Genomic DNA, 22,308 nt, shown 5'->3' with positions numbered 1-22,308 from the left:
GGGCAGAAAGGAAAGGGCACACAAAGGCGCGGAGAGCCAGGGTGCGTGAATGGAGCGAGGATGGTGTCTGCCGTTGCACGCACACGTGCGGGAGGGCTAGTACGTCCATTATAGCTCGAGTTCGCCTTTCAAAATAGAGGAAGCAGGAGGGCAGCTGTCGATGCTCGAATACATCGGCCTCGCACAAGCGCACACACTTGTGCATCCCTCACGGCCCTCATCAAAGGTCCTCGTCTCGAGCTCACTTTCGGCTTTTTTATGCATTTTTGCTTCTTGATACAAGTGGAAAGAATGGCGACGGTATAAGAGCAAGACAGGTGGGGGCACCGGACGAAAGACAGCAAGCCGAGGCTGGCACGACAATGAAAGCTCCAATAGGCTAGACGCTCCCTGTACATCGAAAAACGAAAGAAAAGAGAAAAAGGAGGCGCTTATCGATGCCCTCCTCGAGCCTCTTTCACTCCCCCTAGCTCTCAGAGCTCCGCCAAAGACGTGCCGGACGAGAAATGGGAAAGGAAGGGGAGATGGCGACAGTGAGGAGAGAGGCAAACACATCCACACAACATGCACCTTCGCCTGCGAAAAAAAAAGAACATCGATATCCGCCCCGGAGGCTGCAGAAGAGAGCAGAGAATAGAGCAGGGCCGAGGGAGGGGAAGTGCCTATTGAGGGGCTCAGGCGTTACGTTGCGCGGGCGAATGACTTCCAACCTCCCCCCCCCTCACTGCTTGGCACCTGTGCATCGCCTGTGTTCTGCACCACCACCAACACTACCCCGTAGAGCCATACCTTCACTTTTTGAAGCGACCTTTCATGCTGACCAAGCGGCGGAAGTCCTCGAGGCTGATGCGGCCGTCGCCGTCGAAGTCGGCCGTGCTCACCAGAACTGCAAGCTCCTCTTCGGTCAGCTCGCCGAACCCGACGCGCGCCATGATGCAGGAGAGGACTTCCTCCTCCACGTAGTGCGTGTTGTGAGGGTCGTAGATGCGGAAGGCTTCGCCGACGGCGTCGAAGCCGATGTCTGCGCTCCGGATGCCTTGGTTTCCGTGCGCGCTGACGAGGTACGCGTCGAAGCTAGCGTTGAATGCTGAGCGCGTGTTTTGTGCATTTTGCCCTTCTGCCTGGCCGGCTTGAGCGGCGCCAAAGGTCCGCTGGAGCTGCTGAAATGAGTTGATGAGGTCCCACAGCTGATCGACGTCGAGGCCGGCGCGCGCGCCGGCTGTGTGCGACCCTCCCGCACCGCTGGCAACCCCTTCGCCTGGCAAAGCGCCATCGATATGAGCCGTATCGCCGCCTTCGTCGACGGATAAGTTCGAGGGACGCGCCGATGAGGCGGCCAGGGCAAGTGACGAGGTTGTGGGCCCGCGGGTGCTGCTACCGCAACCGTCAGCAGCACCACCGTGCCGCGCTGCTGCGCCGGACCTCGCCGCACTGGATGCAGCACCGCCGCCGCCTGTGGAGCCGCTGGGGTCTTCAACGAGAAATTTGTACTCTTTGCTTGTCAGGTGTGGGTAGAAGGCGGAGAGACGGTGCTTGAGGTTTCCCATGGTGAGCAGGCCGCTGCCGTTCACGTCGAGAAACTCGAAGGCGGCAGCCACGTCTTCGCGGGTGAGTTGAAAGGGTAGCAGCTCCTCGTGATCGTGCAAAACATCGCACGAATACAACGGAGAGCCATTCACTGCCTCATCACCTCTACCGCGCCCGCCATAGTGCTCGCGAGCATCAGCATCATCACCTGCGCCGCGAACAAACGACGTGTCAAGGCTCAGATCACTGCTGTGCAGCAGACCGCCGACATCGCCGCCGATAGTGGGATCAAACTTCACGCTGCGGCTTAACTTCGGGCGTGCTGGTGAAGCGACGACGGACGTCGTTGAGGAGGTGTTCACCACCGAGGTCCGAGGCGTTCCGTTAGTGCTAACGGCGGATGGTGAGCATAACGGGTCCATCACTCCTGAAGAAGGTGGGAAAGAGAATGAGAGAAGACTACAAACACAAAAAGAGGGGAAGAAGAGGAAGAGAAATGGAGCCTCACTCGCACTCAGCAGGTAGGACGAGAGATCGGGCAGACGCGTGTGTGGCTGTGCTCGAACGTCCTCCAGATCACACAAGAACAACAGACTAAAAAAAGAAGTCCGATGTGCTCTACTCTCTTTTTGAGGCCACACAAAAATGGAAGGAGGCGAAATGCTTTGTGGCAATCACACACACACACACACACGCACACGCACAGTCACGCCAAAAAGATCCTGCAGCACGCCTCGCCTCACGCCAGGGTTCGTGTCGAACGCTGCTGAGCGTTTTCTTTTTCGTTTTCTTCTGATGCTTGCCTGCGTGCTTGTCTTTGGTGCGGGGCTTGGTTTGTGTACACGCACGCAGTTGGTGATGGCGCGTGCGGCTGCAAAGCCGCATACACATTCCGAGAAAAGTGAAAGAAAAGCAGCAGACATGATCGTGACTGTTGAAATGGGGCAAGCATTACAAGCACGTGCGTGTGCCCAGGGGGTTTCGGTAGGCGACCGTAAAGGTGGGTAAGGGGCACCTCCACTTCGCTGCAAATACACGCGCATTGGAGCACGCTGTGTAACGGCAGCCCATAAAAGAACGAGCAGAGCACTCATGAGCGCTTCATAGTACTTGGCTTGCTTACATACATACCCTTGATGTTTGCTACGACGGCGACAACCTATGCACCCGAGGACTGAAAAAGGGAAGAGAGGGTGGCGCACAGTTGCCGTGCAGTGAAGCAGCCTTGAGGGCACAGCAACCGATACCTTTCAAATGGGGAAGAAGCCCTTTTCTGTGTGATAAGACCGCCTTGACTCCCACGAAACTGCTCACCTTTCTCGTTGGCCCCACTCTTCTGTCCACCTCGTGTGCCTGTCCTTCGTAATCCCCTTTCCCTCTATGGAGTCTAGCGTCACTGCTCTTGCGGGGACACGCATGCATCGAGAGAGACGGACAGAAAGAACGAGAAATCGGTGGCACTGCCGTCGAAAGCGGGGAAGAAAATCAAAGAGCGAGGCAAGAGAAAGCGGTTTGCCTCTTGTGCATCATCGCGGCAGCACCGCACAGATGTGACAAGGTGAGCTCATAGTCTTGTTTTCCTTTGGAGGTTGCTCATTCCTTTTTTTTTGTGCTTCCTCCGCCCTCCGCAGCGTCCTCTAATATCTCGCGCATCGTCGCCTTTTGTTTGTCTCTCTTCTTCGCCGCTGTCGCTCAAGTTGCCGGTCATGGGGAGCGGGGCGGAGGGAGATGGGTTGACGCGGCGAAAACTAGAAGCGGAAGATGACGGAGGCAGGGAAGGAGGCTGAAGACAGGAACACTCACGAACGTAGAAGAGCTGTACCGCAGATACGGAGACAGGAGACAGTTCAATAATGAAAAAAAAGGGCTGTTTAGCACTCAAGCACGCTTCGCATGCGCACACTTCAGTGGCACCTTGCAGCGCACGCAGCAGACAGACAGACAGGCACACACACACACACACACATACAAGCGCACACACAAGACAGAAGAAGCCGAAAGAAAAGGAGAAAACAAAACGGAGAGGGGAAAGCGAGCGCAAAGTACAAGAACGCCATCTAGCTCGCCGTATCATCCCTGATCGCAATGTGGGCACGCGGGCATGCATGCTCACACCACTCTCAGTCACCACCGGATCCCCCCCATCCCCCACACACACGCGAGCGCGCGGAGGAGAGCAACAACATCAGAAACCACAGATGCGCAGAGACACTAAAAGTCGTAGGATCGCGTTGGTGAATGAAGTAAGCACACGTAAACAAGACAAGATGCGAACAGATGTGGACATGGTGGTCAGAGTGGGAGTGGTCGGAGAAGGGCCGGCGAGGAGGAGAGAGAGAAACCGTGATTAGCGGAGGTACGAAGGGAGGGAGGGACTCAAGAGAAGCAGACGTGGCAAGATGTCGACGCACTGACGTCCGCCATCGCCCCCTCCACATCCGATGGCTGGCTACCAAAGTTAAATTCGTGTATCGGCGAATGCATAAACGCCGTCTGCGTCGACGTACATCGAAAGGCGTGCGGCCACCGATACACACACAGCATACGTAAGCGGAAAGACACAGCGACAGACAGCGTCAACACTGCCCATCACCCCTTTCGAACTCTCCCTAATTCCTAGTGGCGCACAAAAGACTGGCATCCGGTTAGTCATCACACGCCCAAATACTTCACGGTCAATCCGTTCTGCCATACCTAACGACCATATGTGGCCAGAAACCAAAAAGAAAAGAAATGTGACAGGAAGTAGCGGTAGAAGAAACTGATAGCAAGACAGGGAAGAAAGCACAGCGGCAGGACAAGACAGACTGGCATGGACATAGACACGCACACACAAAACAGAAGCAGCACGTGAGCACAGACGGACACACACACACACGCATCTTCCTCCTGTGGATGTGAGACAGGAAGAGATGTCCGCATGCGCGTTGATGCGCCTGCTTGTGTGTCACCGAACCCAGTAGCTCTGCTTTGTCTGCTGCTCCGAGTCAACGAGAGAAAACAAAAGAGTTCAGCCTGCCATTCCAACGACGGTGAGCACGCCTCATGAAGAAGGCAAATGGAAGCACTGTACAGGAAGTGGAAGTGGGGGGAGGCAAGCACCGCATCAGCGCTACCTCACAATGCCTGAAGAGCATCCGCAAACTGACCTGCCGCACTGCGTGGTGATTGAAAGAATCAGTGCCTGTCCTCCGAGCTTACCCATCGCCTGCCCCTCTTCCACCCTCCACCACGACATGAATTATCCATTTAGTTTTCGTTTGTCTGTGCGAATCATGCGCTGCCATGCACGCGGACCGCCAACGCAAGGTGGCAGCGCGAAAGTAAGGCGCACACAAAGGAGTTCATGGTCTCGTGAGCCACTGCATCAGCAGCAGCGCCGATTCGAGCAATTTCAATGTTGGTGGCAAAAAGCAGAGGTGATGGTGTTAGCGATGCGGCCTATATCCCACAACTCCCTCCGCCCCTTCCACGGCGTGTGCGCCACGGTGTAGTAGAAGAGGAAGCGACACAGGTGGGGACCAGGCGAGGGAGAAGAGGCTGGAGACACTGGTCGCCACATTTCGTAAGCCGTCGTAGTGGAGGCAACAGTTACGAAAGAAAAAGACATGCACAACCGAATGAGGTAGCACTACCTCCACCCGGGCACGCAGCGTGCACCATCTACGATGCGCGAGAACGAGTCGGCCGCGTCTCTGGCTCACCTTTTCCCCACATAGCCATTCAACGCTCATTGTCGGAGCAAGCCCTCTCTCTTCGGTCGCCCCCCTCACACCGCCACTTCCCTTTACGCCATATTTGTGCCACAACTTCCTACGTTACTTTCGCCTCCACGCTTCTATCCATCTGCTCCGTCTGCTTATCGGCCAAGGGACGCTGCAGGACAAAGAACGCGCATCGGTACACCAGCTGCTTCATGCTGCGTTGATTATTCGTGTAGGTCGTGTCGATAAAAGACGGCGGCCCATTCAGCACGAACCCGATCCGCTGCGCAACTGTCAGCACCTCGCCCAGCGACAACTCAATCGACATGTCGTCCGCGCTGTCGGCAAAGTGGTAAAGCAGCGGCCCGACATTTACCCAGTATCCACCAGGGACAAGAAGGTTGTAAATGATCACGAGGTACTCGATGATGTTGTGTGCAGTGTCGATGAAAAAGCATGTGGCCACGACCGACCACGTCTTGTGCTGGTGTGGCTTTGCGTACACCTCTGTAAAGTCGCCGGCGACCATGGAAAGCTGGCCAAAGGAGAGGCCCTTGTCACGCAGCGCGTCGATCGCCTCTGACGCGCACAAGTCGGGGATCTGCACCTCGGCAAACTGGTCAGCGCGGTTGACTAGATTGCATGTGCTGTCACTGTAGGGATAGATCTTGTGCTGACATGATTCGAACACGTGATTCTGAATATAGTGGCCGGCGATCAGCATATGGTAGCTAAACTCGTTTGCCTGGGCAAAGAAGCCGCGGAGGGCAAGTTCTACAGAGAGCCGGCAGAGTCCAGCACCAGGGATCAACACGCGCACGTTCTCGCGCTCGCCGCGATTGGGGAAGCAGCGATCCAGCGTATCCAGAATGGGCTTGTACACACAGTCCCGCTCCGCCACACCTTCGGCGGACCAGTCGCGCACGAACTGGCGCAGTGTCGAAAAAACCTTGTTCATGTCCAGCGGCGTCGGCGGCGGAACCTCCTTCATGAACACCGTCGTACCCTCTGGCCAGTAGCTGTCGAACAACTCCTCGCTTGCCTCGCAGATGGCGTCGAAGAAGGCGCTGTTCACCTCAATGCACTCTAGGTACTTCTCGAGGATCTTGTCCAAATCTATACACAGCAAATCACGGTGCTGATCCTGCAGCTTGCGGAAGTTGGTGCACCGCATCTCGCGGGCAGCCAGCGCCTGGCGCTTGTAATCGTGGAAGGCGCGCACGGTGCGCAGAAAGCTAACGTGGTCCTCGACCATATCCGGATCAATGACCGCACCAGGCGCTGGGGCGTGCGGCTGATATAGGGGTACCGACAAACCAATCGCGCTCTCCATGGAGTACGGAGGTGGAGCCACGTCTTGGTGATCATCGCACAGAGCCTCGTTAGACTTGCCGCCAATCGTGTGTGGTGTGAGCGGTGGTAGTGCTGTCGAGGCACCGTTGCTTCCACCACACTCCGTTACTCGCTGGTCTGCCGACATCCTCAATGCACACGCGCGTGCGTGCGAGAGGAGAGAACGCGATGATGCAATAATGTAAGGTGGAGGTACTGTGCGCAACGGCAAGACGGTGAGTCACCTAGGACTGACCTCCTCTCTCTCCCTCTTTCTTGGTTCCTTTATTCAAAAAACCTTTGGCTACGATGAATATGTTTCTTCGTGAGTGTCACGCACGCGTACTCAGCTATGTGTATCGTGGGTAGAAGGAAGAGGAAGAGCAGCACAAGGAGCGCACGAGCATATGTGACAGAGAAGGGGTCATTGGCGGGGTGGGTGGGTAGAGGTGGGAACTGTGGGCATCCCTGAGGTGGCTCACGTCCAACGGTTTCATGAGACTCAAGGAAAGTCAAGAGTACACACAGAAAAAGAGAGAGGCGCAGACAGCGGCACGCACGCACAGGCACGTTTGCAGGCCTCTTTTCAATGCACTTCGGTTGCATGCTGCGATTCCTCTTCCTTATCTGCGCTTCAAATCGACCGTGACACTGCTGAGCGTGGTGATCGACGAAAGAGAGAAGGCAAAACCGTGGCGATGGACATGGGAAGTTTTGCCTTGCTGTTTTGTTGTTGTTGGGGTGGAACTTGGTTGGCTTTGTTGCGTACTTGCCAAACGTGCTGTGTGTCCTTCAGCCATCCTTGCGTATGTGTGTGTGCCCCTCTTTTAGCTGATCTGTTTTGTTCGGGCGACAAGCTCAGCAGTGTGACGGACTGGCGCACACATCCACGCACGTGCATACACGCACAATTATGCGCTCCTCACTTCAAGCTGCGCCGCTCGACTGCACAACTGTCAGCATTCATGCGCGTGCGGGTGTAAAAGGGCGTCTGTGGGTCAGATAGTCCTCACAACACGCCCAGCGCGTGCAGATGCAGGTAGTTGGAGAGGTCGCGCTGTAGGCTGTAACGCACAGCATGCATTTGAGCATACAGGTCTGTCAGCACGGCTCGACTCTCCTCTTGTGTGCGCAGCCACGCCTCCAACTCGCAGCGAAACTGCTGCGTGCACAGCTCCCCCCGGTACCAGCCGCGCAGCTCTTGGACTGTGTCGCTGTAGGCGCGCAGCTGCTTCTCCAAAACGCTTTCGGCGGCGGCGAGAGCATCGTATTGGCAGCGCAGCACTTCCACGTCCTCTTCCTTCGTGATTGGCAACGGACCGAGCGTGGCTGCATCAGAAGACACATCGGCAGTGGACGCCGAGCTCTGGGTCAACGTCGTAGCAGCCTGCAGGCAATCGAGCGCTTGCTGAGCTGCGGTGCTGCGAGCCCACGCATGCAAGTTACCGTGCTCCAGAGACCGTGGATACTCTCGCAACGACTGAAAGAAGCGTCGAGAGGACGACGTCTGCGCCGTCCTTTTCGGCGATGCTGTCATGCCCAATGGTGGAGACGGCGGAGCGCTGGTGCAGTCAGTGACTCTTGCTTTGTGCGCCCCGTCTTCTTCCGCGCCTGACGCATTCGACGAAGTGCTCGACCGCGATCGGTCACGCTTCTGCCCCTGCTTCTTATCTGATCCCTCTCCACTCAACTCGGGATGCCGCTTGCGGGTGTCAAGCACGACATCACGGTCGACGTAGCGCTCCATCGCGTCCATCTGCTGCGCCGATGCAGGCCAGTGCAGCGCTAGAGCTGGGTAGGCACGGTTCACCGCCTTGTGCCGCGTCTTGCCGTCGACAAACCCTTCCAAATTCATGAGCAGGTAGCCGTCGCTCTTGAGTTCACGCAGCCTTGGTTGGCGCGGGTGGGAAGATGTGAGCTGCTCGACAGCCGCGGCGACGTCGCGCTCAGTGTACTGCATCGGCTCCGCATTCGACGAATCCGTCGACGGAAGTACGCAGACGCGGCTGACAACGCCGGACGAGGGGGAGGTGACTCTTGTTGTGCACAGCTCGCGAATAACGTGAGGGATGGTTTGCCGCTGCGGGGCCAGCACCTGCACCAAGCGTCGTACAAGCGCGGAATGCTGCTCTATCAACTGGTGGAGAGGAAGACCATGTAGAGGCGAAGACGCTGCGGATAACGAAGATGCCTCCTCCGTGGCAGTCGCGGTCACCACGGAGGATGCGATGCTGAGTAAGGAAGGCGTTGCCTGGTGATGTACGTGAACGTCGCTGTTGCACCCCCTGGGGTCCGAACTCGTGACCCCGCCAGTGGTTGCTGAGCCGGAGTAAGGTACCTCGCCAGCGGTGCGGCTTTCCCTTGCCGGCTCGCCTTCGTGTGACAGAAGCGTTTGCGTCCATGTGTCAGGCTTCATGTAGTAGCGCATCGCGGTAATGCGCGATGAGCACAGAGTTGCTGGGCTCTTTTCCTGCTGATGCGGATCGCTCGGCAGCGCTTCGGCGGCTGCTGTCGCATCAATGGCAGAAAGGTGCTCCGGATTGGCCCACCAGGCGTCCCCCGTGTCGTCGTCGCCTATTGCCTTCGCCATGGCCAGCTCAACCGTCCATCGACAGCAACTTCTTGCGTCTTCGAAAACCGCATACATTACCGGCGACTCAGCAGAGGCACAGGCATTGCCGGTTCGCACCTGGCAACCATCCTTTGAGCTCTGTTGATTGTGAGGCAGCTCAGTGGCGAGATAGGCGGTGATGCCACCGTGTCTGCCCTGCGTCATGGCCCGCTTCAGTAAGTCAGGCAGTGTACCCACCACGCAAGAGGAGCACGGCGCCGACGACAAGGACAAGGATGAGGACGCCATGAAGGGGAGGGTGAGGGGTCACGCTTGCCAGGTGTGAGATGGTTCGAATATTCCTCACCTTTGCGGTTGCTGCACCACTGCGTACGTCCGCCGCAGCCGTCGAGAAAGAAAGCGAGAGGTCGTTTCAGTGCAACGGAAGAGAGGTGTGGGAGAAGTGAACAAGAGAGGCTACAGAAGGTGTGACGGTGCGCATGCTAAGCGGAGGAGGGCGAAGAGGGCAGGCATCGAAGAGGATGACCACGAACCGCGGCATCACCTCGCGCGCGACCGACTGGAGAGGAGATGGAGCGGGAAGAGAAAACTGGGGAAAAGAAGCTGCCCTTTTTTTCTTTGGCTCCTTCAGCTCCCTGGCTGCCGCCTCTCACCAGCCCCAGTGTGCTGTTTCCATATGCGGCTTTCATGGGCGCGATTGATGTCATCTAAGTGAACGGCATGCCTGCGCAGCGTCCCATCATCATAGATACGTGGGCGCCTGTGTGTGAATGGCATCGACAAGTACAGAGGGGGGAGGGACAGCGTGAGCAGTGAGTGTTCGTTTTTCGTCTCATGTGTGTGTATGTGTGTGTGTCTAAGGCCATACTGCACGCGACAGGATAATAAAGAAGAGAAGGGTTGAGGCAGAAAGGACGAAGGACACCAGACGCACGCGCACACGCACAGGTCAGACAGCACACAAGATCAACTTGCAGCAGAGCTGCGTGTTCCTCTACCGGCGCCGAGCGCGCTCCGCCACCACGCGAGCGGCCTCCTCGCGACGCTCCGCGGCGGCCCTTTCACGATTGGCACGTTCTGCCTCCATGCGAGCCGCCTCGGCTGCCTTCGCCTTCTTCCGCTCCTGCACGACTCGCCGGTGCTCAGCCTCACGCTCGCGCTCCCGCTGTGCTTCGCGCTCCCGCTCCTCTTCCTCCTCCCGACGCCTTCGCGCCGCAGCCGCTTTTCGCCGCTCCTCGCGAATAGCCTCCATGCGTCGGATCTGCTCTCCTGTGATGCCACGCGGCGCAACCACCCTCAGCACGGGCGGCGTGCCAGGTGGAACGGTGTATGCTACCTCGTCGTCGAAGGCCTCCTTGCCTTTCCTCTTACCCTTTGCGCCTGAATGGCCATCTGCGGAGGCGGCAGCCGTCATCGGGGCTGGAGGGGCGGCACCAATGAGCACAGTATCGTTCGCCAGCGGGTCATCGGTGACTGTGCACGTCAGCGTCACCTCGTACGATCCACCAATCACCAACGGCTGACCCTCACCGGCTTCGCCGCCTCGGCCTGCTGAGGGCTTGGCGAGGCGGTGCGTGCGCTTCATCTTCGGTGGCGACGGCGCAGGCGTCCACTTGGAGAACGGAATGCTGTCCGACACAAAGAGCGGCAGCGGGTTGCCCATGCGCTCCTGGTAACGCGCACAGAGCGTGCCGGCAAGCTCCGTCCTGTAACTTGTCAGTAGCACCATGTCCTCGACCGGTTCCAGAGGCTCCCCTACCACGCAGGCGGGACAGACTCGCACCGGGGCTGCTTGCCCAGTGATAGTGGGCAGCGGCCGCGCATACGTCAGACAGTGCCGGACGCAGCACAGCCGGCCGCAACTCGGGCAGTTGGCGCGGCGCAGCGCCGGTGTGGCAGCTCGGCTGCACGTCTCGCATTTTGAAGGTCCTGCTTTCGTCTTGACTGTATCGGTCACTGGGCGGTATGGCGCCTGCACCGGCAGCACGCGCACCACCAACACCGTGTCGGCCATCGTGGTGACCGCCACCTGTGTGAGAAGACGCAGGTCTATGCGCTTCTGCAGAGTGAAGCATGGCGTCAGTGTCATGGCGACCGACTGCTTCTCCTTCACTGCTGCGGCCGCATGCTTGGAATGCTTTGCGCTACTACTAGGCGGCTGCGAGGACGGCGGCAACGCTTCTGTGGACGTCGGCGTCTCGCGCACCACGTACAGCACGTCGTGCGTCGTGAGGAAAATGAACTCTTTGGCGGTTTTCGCGGTGGCCCAGTTGACAACGCGGTCGACGGCGCAGGAGAAGACAACGCGCGGAGGGTCCAGCTCACGGGGCCGCTCCCAAACCATCTCGCGTGTGAGAGCGTTGAAGAAGAACTTCTTGCGGGGTTGGCCTGCCTCGCCCGGAGTCCAGAAGGAGCGCCACGCAACGGCAATGGGGTCAAATTGCAGGATGGCGTCGAGGGCGACGGTGAGTCGGTTGGAGAGCGCACGTGGCACTGCGCTGGTGCCGCCGCCTGCGGCCGGGCTCGGCACGGCCACTACAGTGTCAGTCTCTACGTAGATGCCCTCGTAGGCTCGAAAGACACTGTCGGCACGGCGCGTCTTGCGGTGCCGCGTGTACGTGCGGTCCAGCTTCGCCTTGAGGCAGAGGAGCTGCTTGCACTGCGTGTAGCGCCGCCACGCGCGTTGAATGGTGACGGATAGGGCATGGAAGGCGGCTTCGCGGCTCTGCTCAAGTGCCAGAACATGCTCCGGCTGTCGAATAAAAACCTTGCTGGTGCCAATCGCAAAGGAGTCGGGTGGCAGCACCCCTTGCTCGTCCTGCAGGTAGGCGAGGATGGCCTCGCACGCCGCCTTGTCGGTGCCTCGAAAGGGCCGTGGATAGGTGCTCGGACACGTGTATTTGAAGCGCTTGAGGAACTTGTCAAAGTACTGCCGGTAGCTGTAGCCCGCTCGCCGCACCCGCACGTTCTCCAGGAGGCCGAGATACTTTACCTGGTGCAGCACCCGCGCCTCGTCGAAGAAGTTGGCCCGCTTCACGTCGTTCGATTTGATGGTGCGCACGTAGTGGGGCGTGCACTGCTTCAGCGTGCGCACGAGATCGGCGGCCTGCTGGCGGATCTTGAAGCCGGCTGTGGCGCAGGCGCGACGAGATCCGCCGGTCCTGGTAGACGATGGCACCGCCGACGTCAAGCCGTCCGCCAGCACCTCGGTCAGAATTTCCAGCAAGAAATGTGCCTGACTTTTTGACAACACCTCGACCACGTCTGCGCCAAGTCGATCCTTGTTGCGTCCAACGAAGCCGTCCGTGCTGTACTCGACGTCGCCAGCGTAGTGCTTGACAATGAAGCCGCGTTCGCTGCGCAAAAAGTTCGGGTGGCTGCTGTATGCCATGCCCAACTTGTCCAGCAGCTTGCGGTCCGCCACAGACTCCTCCTCCTTTGCCATGGTGATGCAAACGTCGTCCATGAGCGCAAACAGGCCTGGCGGACGGTCGCTCTCGATAAGGTCGCAGACGACTTGGTTGTCAAAGTACTTGATGTCCTCCCATGGTATGTGCTCCCGCACGTAATCCTCCTGCTCCACTCGCAGCGTCAGCTCAATGAAGATCTGCTGCAGCTTCTCGTTCACGTAGTTGATGCAAAACTGCTCAAACCCGTTCTTGGCAAAAATTTCGAAGCCGTAAATGTCGAGCACGCCGAGCATGAGAGCGTGAGGAGCGTCGCCGAAGGCGGTGTTCACGGAGCTGACGATGAACTCAAAGACACCCTCGTAAAGAACCTTCGCGACGGCGTCGCGAGTGCTGCGGCACTGCTGCGCATCGAGAGGGGAGAAGACCACCTCTGTCGCGCCCATCTGCAGCTTTCGCCACGTCAGAGCCTTCAGCAGCGCTGAAGCATCCACACCAAGCTGCTGCGCGACAAACGCGAGCTCCTCAGGATTAGCAACGGTGCATGGGTTCTGCCCCGCCGCCAGCGCCCCGCCCTCCTCCGGTGCCACGAAATCAAGCTCGCCGAGGTGCAGCACCAGGCACAGAACCTTGATGACGGACACCTGATCCTGCGCCGCCATCCCCATCGCATCCATCGCGATGAGCGTCTCGCGCCAGCCGCGCAAGTCATCGATGCCGACGCGAGGCGTGAACTCCTCCGCGTGCTGCCCAGATCCTAATGACGGGCGCAGAAACTTCCACGGATAATACGCTGAAAACGGAGAGGAGGAGGCGAAGGACTGCGACTGGCCAATGTTGCTGCTACTGCCGCCCCTATGCATGCGCATCTCCTCAAACACCTCACGCCACGCAATAGGGGCATGACCACCGCCATCGTTGTCGTCGTCGTCCCACGCAGCAGCAGCGCCCTTCCGGTTGCCGCCGTTGCCCACTCTCGAGGGCTGGAGCCCGCTGCCGTCACCGTGCAACTCAGCAGCTGCGCCAGCGCACACCTGGTAGAAGATGTGGAAGTTGCACTCCCCCGCCTGCTGACTCGACACACGTGACTTTTCGAGCAAAAAGTGCGAGAGGTGACCGCCAACCGGGCCGCCGCGGATGTCGAAGTAAATCTCGAGGAACTTGCCAAAGCGCGAGCTGTTGTCGTTGCGCAGCGTCTTGGCATTGCCGAAGGCCTCCAGTAGAGGGTTGGACTCGAGGATGATGCGCTTGACCCGCTGCATGTCTTTCGTGTTGCCAGAGACGGCAGAGATGTACTGCATGATGTGCTTCGATGCCTCCGTCTTGCCGGCGCCCGATTCACCGGAGATGATGACGCACTGGTTCTCTTCTTCTGACACCATGCTGCGGTACGTCTCCTCCGCCAAGGCGAAGATGTGTGGCCCGCCAAGAGCGGCGTCGCCGGGCTCCTGTCCCTCAAGCAGCGCGTATCGCACGCCGCTCAGCCGGCCACTGTGCCTGTAGAACTGCATGTGCGCATCATTGTACAGGCCCTGGATATCCTTGAAAGGGTTCACCACGAGCAGCACAGAGCCGATGCTTGTGTAGATCAAATCCTCGCGATGGCGCACGGCAAGGTCATCAGTGATGGCCTTCTCGCTGATCTGCGGGAGGAGAACAAGATCCTCGACGCCAACCGTCTCGCGCTGCTTGTAGTCAGACGCCATCACAATATGACCTATTTCAAAAAGTGATTGGTCGAGATTCCAGCGTCTCTTTTCCTACTTTTTTCCCCCTTTCAAGAGCAGCCAGAACGAAAGCGCCAAACTGCGCAATACATAGAGAGAGATGTATGCAGATAGAATGATGGGGTCGATGGGCCACCGTTGCAGAGGCTTATGGGAGTTGCGATAGTGGCAGCCTCTGCACTGGAATGTTGAGATGCGCGCCGAATGCGCTTGTTGAGCATTTGATTGTGGATGTGTCTTGTGTGTGTGTGTGTGTGTTCGACCTAACTGCTCCGTTACTTACCTTCGAAGAGGAGGAAGAATACAGCAGAAGATGCAGCTGAAACGGTGCGCAGCAAGCAAGAGCTGCACGCGATCGTTGTGAGTAAAGCTATGTCTTTCGATCCCCGTCGCACTCACACATGAGCGCCGCTGTTCGAGCTCGAGCTTTCAGCAGTTTGTCACGAACCTCAGCGAGAGGAGAGAGAAAGAGCGAAAGCGAAGGTGATATTGGTCAAATAAAGAAGTTCCTGAGAGAGTGCGGGCATCGAGAGAGAAACGAAAGGGAAAAAGGCGCGCGGTGCCAGCGGCAGGTGGTCAGTGACCGTGATATTGGGAGCGATGGCGCCGCACTCTCCAGCGCCTTGCCACAAATCAGATACTCCACTCCACCGCCACGAGCGAACACCGCGCACACGGTAGGCTTCACCGGAAACGCGTGCGTTGACGATTAGAAGCAAAAGCTGTAAAAGAGTACGCGACAAGTTGTTCTTTTTCGCTCTTTTTGTTCGTTAGACGTGTCGTCTCTTGCCCTTCTGCTGCTCGTCGGGGACGCGCTTAAAAGTCGTAAAGGCAAGCGCTACCGCCCCGATTGCGAGCTCATACGGCTCACCTTCCGGCACGCCGCTCACACGCATATATATATATATTTAGGCATGGGCATATATGGATATATGCGCATGTGCACAGACAGGTACCTCCACAGGCGCACAAGAGGCAAAGAAGGCCCGAGGAAGAGACGCGAACGAGAAACTAAGAAAATAGGCTATAAAGAGAATAGAAACACGTTCGTGGCGGCTGACGGAGCCAAGGCTTAGATGGTCGTCCATCCGGTGCGACAGGCGACTGAGTGAGAAGTGGACATAGGGAGGGCCGGCAGCAGTGCGGAGCAATAAAGTAAAGCGATGAAGCCGTGAGGCGCACAAACGAACAACTTAAGATGAAAAAGGCAGCAAGCTCATCTGACAGTTCAGTGCACGCAAGCGAACCTAGTATTCCCTCCTCCCTCCCCCCGCCCCGCCCACGCGCTCCCTCTTTTTTCTTTCGTGTGACATCCTCCCATCCACAGCCCCCTGGCTCTACCTTCACAGACAGCTCCACCCTCTCCCCGCCAGTCATCCTTGGCCCTTGATTCGTTCCTTTCTTGAGGGGGCTCAAATTTTTGTTCTCTCTCAATGGCACTGCTTCAGCATCGAGCAAGTCCGTTTCCGAAGCGAAGACGTCCAGACCTGGTCTACCACGATCCCCCCTCGCTCCTCCTGTATCCTGTCCGGCAGGCACAAATGCGCACATGCGCAGTTGCATTTCTGCGCCTCTTCTCGAGCTCTGCCTCCCCCCTGGCTTGTCATCTTCCTATCTGTTCTGCATGACGCAACTGGCGCGTCCCAGCAAAACACATGAAAGGGAAAAAGAGAGCACGGGGGAGTGAGCAGAAGACGACGCAATCCAAATGAAGTCCAAGCAACCGTAGGGAGATGCAGTGGGAAAGGGGGAGAAGCGAGGGAAAGCGTGAGACATCGGAACACGCAGAAGCCATCCGAGACGAAGAGGAAAACCAGGAAAAGGGGAAAAAGGGAAAACATCAAACAAAGGCCGAACAGTCACGCAAAGGATAGAAAGAGTTTGGGTGCACACTCGTTGAAGAGAGAGAACACAGTGCTATGCAGATTATACGTGAGCCAGAAGAGACGGGGAAAGGAAAACGAATCGAGTCAAAAGTGTGTGTCTGTGTGTGGAGAGAAGGGGGGTGAGGGACGGAGGAGGAGGGGAGGGAAGGAGCAGCTTCACCATACTGGAGGCACGGTATCTGTCGAGATGCGCGCCAACGGCAGAGCTGCCTGCGCTCTCTGTAGCGTGGCCTCCTTATTAGGATATGGACGCACACATAAATCCCTTTCACTGATTCTCGTATATCTTTTCCTTCTCGACCTCTCACCTCGACATCCACACCCTCCCCATCCCCCACTTCGTTTACTCGCCTCTGACACTAGAGTCATCGGATATGCACAACGAAAATAAAAAGGAAAGACAGGAGAGATGCGGGGACGAAGAGAGTCGGAGCCGGAAGAGAGAAAAACGGAAGCCGCTTAGGGACACGCCAGAAAGGGGGGTAAAAAAGGGAACGCCTTCTCCTGCAAATGATACCAGACACAACCGCACACACATGCACACACAGAGGCCGACACACGCACGCGCAGCACAGCCGAGCAGCAGTGCGGACACTTCCCCGGTATCAAGAGCAGAGAAAGCAGCAGCGGAGGGAGGGGGGGGGGGGTGAACTGTGGTAGGAGGGCGGTAGACTCCTACATCCTCTGCAGCCTCGGGTCCATCCCCTCGCCTCGTTGCGTATGCAACGTCCCCCAGCAAGATGAGGGACCAGAGGAAAGCAGGAAATAAAGGAGCTGTTTCTCCTTCACCTAGTGCCTTGCGGAGGCATCAGGTGGCATAGATAGCGAAAGAGCCCATCGAAAAAAAAGAGAAACAAAGGCGAAACAGATGGGAAAGCCATTGATCACCGTGTAGGAGGGAGGAAGAGTGGCGTTGAGCACACGCGAGCGCCTCCTTTATACAACATCCGTCTCTCAAGCACTGGCATAGAGCTTGTCTCTTGCCTTTGTGGGCGCGTGTACAATTTTTTATCGCTTCTTCCCTTCCACCACGCTACTCTGCGATGCCCCTTCTCTTTTCTTCGCTCGTCAGTGGAGGTTCTTGCAACGGAAGAGGAGACAAGGAAAGAAGGAGACGAACGGATACATCATCAAAGCAGAGGGGCCCGCTGGAAGGGGAGAGAGAAAACTTCCAAAGACGTGTACGCCAGAGGAGGGGGTGGGGAGGGGGCCGGCAGACAAGAGAAAAAGGGAGCAAGCAAAACCGTCCGAGGCAGGCGCAGGCCTCTCACACCTTCTTTTTATTCGTTGCACAAAACACCAGCACAAGCCGAGGGCGTCAGAACTATGCGAAAAAACTCTCCCGAAGCCAGCACGGCCAGTACAAGAGGATGGGTAGGAGCCGCAAGCAGCCCCACGAGTGCGCCGAAGCAAGAAAAAAAACTTATAGAGAAGCAAGCCGGCAGCAGCAAGTGAAGCGCGTGACCGGTGGTGAGATCTGGCAGAAAAGAAAAGCACGACGTCACCAATCCCGGGAACACAAGTGGCCCCTAATGGCTCCCAAGACATCGGCGATGCGTATGGTAAGCGAAAGGCGCCATGCAAGAGCTGCGCCACCGAAGCCGAGCGCACGAAAGCGTCGCCCCAAAGCAACCACGATCCCTCCGTGGTAGAAACAAGCCACAAAAAAGTCAGTAACGAGCAAAGCCCCGCCGCGGGCATGTGCAGTCGCGCGGCGCCCAGCCTTCCTCACGAGCTCGCGCTCGTGTACAGGTCATAGCGCATCATGTACTCCCCGCCAAGTGCCATCAGCTCCTCGTGGCTGCCCTGCTCGATGATGTGCCCAGAGTCTAGCAGGATGATCTGGTCGCAGTGGCGGATCGTTGTCAACCGGTGCGCAATGCTCACCGACGTGACCCCGTATTTCGCCTGGTACACGTTGATGCCCTCTTGCACCTTCGCCTCCGTCACACTGTCGAGCGCGCTCGTCGCCTCGTCCAGCAGCAGGAGTTTCGGTCGCCGCAGCAGCCCGCGAGCGATCGCAACGCGCTGCTTCTGACCGCCAGATAGCGCGCTGCCTTTGTACCCCACTTCCGTGTTGTAGCCATCTGGCCACTTCATGATCTCCCAGTGGATGTGCGCAAGCCGCGCGGCCTCCTCCACTTCCTCGTCCGTCGCGTCCTCGCGCGCGTAGCGGATGTTCTCCCGCACAGTCCCGCTGAACAGATTCGGCTCCTGGAGCACAACACTGATGTTGCGCCGCCACTCCGCGATGTCCAGTGACGACAGGTCCTTCCCGTTCACGCAGATCAGCCCAGAGCGCCGATCGTAGAAGCGGGCAAGCATCTGGATGATCGTCGACTTTCCGCATCCCGTCTGCCCCATCAGCCCGTTGGCCATTCCGTCGCCGAACCGCAGGTTCACGGACGCAAGCACAACCTGCTTCGGTCGAGCAGAATAGATAAACTGCACTTTTCGGAAGTCAACGTCACAGCCCTTACCCAGATCCTTGTCGCCGGACTGCTCGATGTCCACGTCAGGCACGCGGTCGATCACGCTGAACACACGTTTCGCAGAGCGCTCCGCATCCGCCAGCTTCGTCGCGAACGCACCAGCTTCACCGGCGTTCTGCGCACCGAACAGGATCGACATGCTCGCGATCATGACATCCGTGAATTGCGCCTCGCCCCTGTCAATCAGTTTGCTACCATACCAGAAGCACAGTGCGTAGGCGCTGTAATAAATAAACTGTGTGGCGCCATAGATGCTGCCGGCAATGATGCCCTTTTTTACACTACGCGGCACCTCTACTCGCAGGGTTGCCTCGAAGGCCTCGACGCGATCCGCCTTCATGTTGAACGACGTCACCGTGCGCACGCTCGACAGCGCCTCCGTCACAATCGTGTCGCTTGTGTCACCCTCCTTGCTCTTTGTATACCCGTTCATCATCATACGCTCAGCAAGGCTGCAACCAATGAGCAACGGCATGCAAGCCAGCGCCACAAGCGCAAGCTTCCACTGGTAGATGAAGCTCACCACAATTCCAGAAGCAACAATGCATACCGTCTGCACTTTCAGACCAATCGACGGGCCCCACAGCTGATGCACGGCCTCGCAGTCGCCGGACAGCATCCCAGCCAGGGTGCCCGCATCACGTCCGGGAATGTCAAAGAAGTTCATGTCCTGGCGCATGATCTGACGGAACAGCAACACGCGGATCTTCGTTGTCAGGTGCTCACCTGCGTAGCCGTAAAAGCCGTGCAGAATCCAACCCAAGAAGTTTGCAACCGCAAAGACAATAAACAGCGGAGCGTACAGGTTGGTTCCGCTGCGTAGTTGTTCAACATTCTTGTTAACACTGTACTCGCCAAGCACGCGCAGCATGTAGCCCATCAAGATGGTGCTCGTAGGTCGGGCGGCACCACCCACCGCCGAGCCGAGAATACCCAGAGCCACAGCCCACGATTTGTCTTTATTCATTCCCATCAACCGCCGGAAGCCAACGCTCACACCATTCACTTCCCACTTCGCGAGCTCCTCGATCGGCACCTTCTGACGCGCCGTGCGCGGCGCCTCCTCGTCCAGTTGCGCAAGAGCCGCCTCGTCCAGAATCGCGTTCAGGAAGTCATTTGCCTTGCCACCGTCCTGCCCCCTTGCGCCGCTCCTCGCGTCACCAGTAGACACGCCCTGAATCCTCGCCATCGCAGCGAACTCTCCACCGAGCTCCATCAGCTCGTCAAACGTCCCGCTCTCCGTAATCTTGCTCCCCTCCGCGCCGTCGTACTTTACGTAGTAGATGCAATCCACGTTTCGGATCGTCGCGAGTCGGTGCGCAATCACGATCACGGTCATCCCGCCCCTCTGCATCAGCTGGTCCAGTGAACGCTGTACCTCCATCTCAGACTTCCGGTCCAGCGCGCTCGTCGCCTCGTCCAGCAGCAGGACCGGCGGCCGCTTCACAAGTGCGCGCGCAATCGCGATTCGCTGCTTCTGCCCGCCCGACAGCTGCGATCCCACAGCACCCACGGGCGTATTGTACTGGTCCGGCAGGCTCATGATGGTGTCGTGCACGTTCGCCTGTCTGCAGGCCTCGATCACCTCCTCCTCCGTCGCGTTCGGTTTTCCCACGCGCACGTTCTCCATCATCGTCCCCGCGAACAGGTTCGGCTCCTGCGACACGATCCCGATCTGGTCGCGCCAGTCGTGCAGGCACAGCTCGCGCATGTCCACGCCGTCGCACAGCACGGCGCCGCCAACAGGGTCGTAGAAGCGCTGGATCAGCCCGATCATCGACGACTTGCCGCACCCAGACGACCCAGAGAACGCAACCTTCTGCCCGCACTTGATCGTCAGGTTCAGGTCGCGGAACAGTATCATGTCTGGGCGAGTCGGGTACGAGAACCGCACGTTGCGGAACTCGATGCTCTGCTTAAAGCCCGTTACAGGCACGCCGCCAGCGTCGATGTCCACCGGTGGTACACGATCGATCGCCTTGAAGATTTCGTACGCGGCAGCACGGGACTCGGTGAATGCAGTCGCGCTGGGTGCCACGAACCCGAGGCCAAAGCTACCCATCAGCACGGCTAGAAAGGTAGAAATGATATCCGCCATATCACGGCGACCCCATTCGACTAAGTAGGAGCCGAAGAAAAAGGCGATGGTGTAGCTGAGGTACACGAGGGCCATGATCACCGCCGCAGAAAGGTTGCCCGCAAACTCTTTGCGGATACCACGGTCCTGGGCGTACAGGACCGCTTCAGCAAACCGCTGCAACTCGTAGTCCTCCCGGCCAAACACCTGCACCGTGCGGATGTTCTCCATCACCTCAGTCGCCAGAGATCCGGCCTTCGCAAAGTGCTTGCGCGACGACTCTGTCATCTTGGACACGATGTTGCCGATTATGGCAGCCATGACAATAATGAAGGGCATCATGCCGACCATCACAAGCGTCAGCTCCCACGAAAACACGAAGCCGGCGATGTAGCCGATGATACCCATGGCGCCGTTCATGATACCCTGCGACAACTTGTCGTTAATGCCATTCTGAATCACACGTGTGTCGCCCGTCATGCGAGCGGTCAGCTCGCCAGGGCTGTGCTCGTCGTGCCATCCAATGTCCTGGCGCAGCACAGCGCGAAAGAAGTTCAGACGGATGCGCCCTTCCTGACGAGACGCTGCCACCGTCCAACATAGCACGTGGCCACCACAGGCCACAAACATGCCAATACCGACGTACACCATGATCAACGACGTCTTCGCCGCGCTGAGCTCCACACTGCCCACGCCAGACATGAGATCTGTTGCGATACGGCCAAATATAAAAGAGAACAAAGGCGTGCCGGCACCGCTGCAGACTGCAAAGATGGTGCCAACAATCATGAGAACGCGGTCAGCTGTGTCAGCGTAGCGAAAAATCGCTATAGGGCTCACACTTTCATGCACCGCCGCCCTCTTAACCTCCTCCTTGGCGCTGAACAGAGGATTGTGCCTGCTGTAGCTGCTGCCGCCGTGCGTGCTTTCACTCTGGCCGGCAAGCCTATTCACCGGTTCCAGCTTTCCCTCGTCCACATACACGTCATACGTGTGCGACATATTGATCACCTCCCTCATCTGCGATGTCGAACCGCATCTATAGTCATTGTGATCGCCACAGTCTCCACGTTCTGCCAGCCCCTCCGCGATGGGTTGGTTAGGAGAAAATGGCCCCTGTCTATCCTCCCATTCAAAGACAGAGCCGCCCTTGGCGCTCGCACCAGTTTCAGAGCCCTCGGGCATGGCGTATACAGCGTGCAAGCTACAAAACTGGAGTCTTTAGCGTAAAGTCGGTACTTTTCCTCCGTGCGCCCCAGTCAGCAGAGGAAATAAAGAGGGGAAAGACGCTGGCCTGGGTGAAATGAGCTTCGGGTCCGTTACTTTCGTCTGTGGGTAGTCGACGTGCGGGCGACGCGCTTCCGCTGGGCGCGCTCGACAAAGAGAGACGACGGCGACAAGCGAGCCTACAACGGCGCCCCACACACACACACACACACCAAAGAGCCGAATCGGGTCGAAATTGAGAGGTGATGCACACGTGCCTCTCCCCACAGAGAGAGGGAGCGGCAATGGAAGAAGAAAAAAAAACGCAACAGCAACAAGAGCTGCGTCGAAGAGGCGGTATCGTGCAAAGAGGAAGAG

At 57.9% G+C, this 22,308-nt stretch overlaps 5 protein-coding genes across 5 annotated transcripts; all 5 read right to left on the bottom strand.

Moving 5' to 3' along the window:
- Nucleotides 1-791: 791 nt before the first annotated feature.
- On the bottom strand, nucleotides 792-1,547 carry LINJ_34_1100 (conserved hypothetical protein; the record flags this gene model as incomplete). The annotated part of the gene is made up of 1 exon (XM_001468441.1): nucleotides 792-1,547. One exon carries the CDS (start codon nucleotides 1,545-1,547, stop codon nucleotides 792-794), a length of 756 nt encoding a protein of 251 aa, XP_001468478.1.
- Nucleotides 1,548-5,340: 3,793 nt separating this feature from the next.
- LINJ_34_1090 (conserved hypothetical protein) lies at nucleotides 5,341-6,711 on the bottom strand (the record flags this gene model as incomplete). Its single annotated transcript, XM_001468442.1, has 1 exon — nucleotides 5,341-6,711. The coding sequence occupies one exon, from the start codon at nucleotides 6,709-6,711 to the stop codon at nucleotides 5,341-5,343; it is 1,371 nt and encodes a 456-aa protein (XP_001468479.1).
- Nucleotides 6,712-7,572: 861 nt separating this feature from the next.
- Nucleotides 7,573-9,423, bottom strand: LINJ_34_1080 (conserved hypothetical protein; the record flags this gene model as incomplete). The annotated part of the gene is made up of 1 exon (XM_001468443.1): nucleotides 7,573-9,423. One exon carries the CDS (start codon nucleotides 9,421-9,423, stop codon nucleotides 7,573-7,575), a length of 1,851 nt encoding a protein of 616 aa, XP_001468480.1.
- A 706-nt stretch (nucleotides 9,424-10,129) lies between these two features.
- LINJ_34_1070 (putative myosin IB heavy chain) lies at nucleotides 10,130-14,248 on the bottom strand (the record flags this gene model as incomplete). Its single annotated transcript, XM_001468444.2, has 1 exon — nucleotides 10,130-14,248. One exon carries the CDS (start codon nucleotides 14,246-14,248, stop codon nucleotides 10,130-10,132), a length of 4,119 nt encoding a protein of 1,372 aa, XP_001468481.2.
- Nucleotides 14,249-17,883: 3,635 nt separating this feature from the next.
- On the bottom strand, nucleotides 17,884-21,909 carry MDR1 (p-glycoprotein; the record flags this gene model as incomplete). Its single annotated transcript, XM_001468445.1, has 1 exon — nucleotides 17,884-21,909. The coding sequence occupies one exon, from the start codon at nucleotides 21,907-21,909 to the stop codon at nucleotides 17,884-17,886; it is 4,026 nt and encodes a 1,341-aa protein (XP_001468482.1).
- Nucleotides 21,910-22,308: the final 399 nt, after the last annotated feature.

Source organism: Leishmania infantum, chromosome 34, assembly GCF_000002875.2.
Source record: "Leishmania infantum JPCM5 genome chromosome 34".
Lineage (NCBI taxonomy): Eukaryota > Euglenozoa > Kinetoplastea > Trypanosomatida > Trypanosomatidae > Leishmania > Leishmania infantum.
Note: the sequence above shows the minus strand (reverse complement) of the source record. Positions and strands in the feature narration are given on the sequence as shown.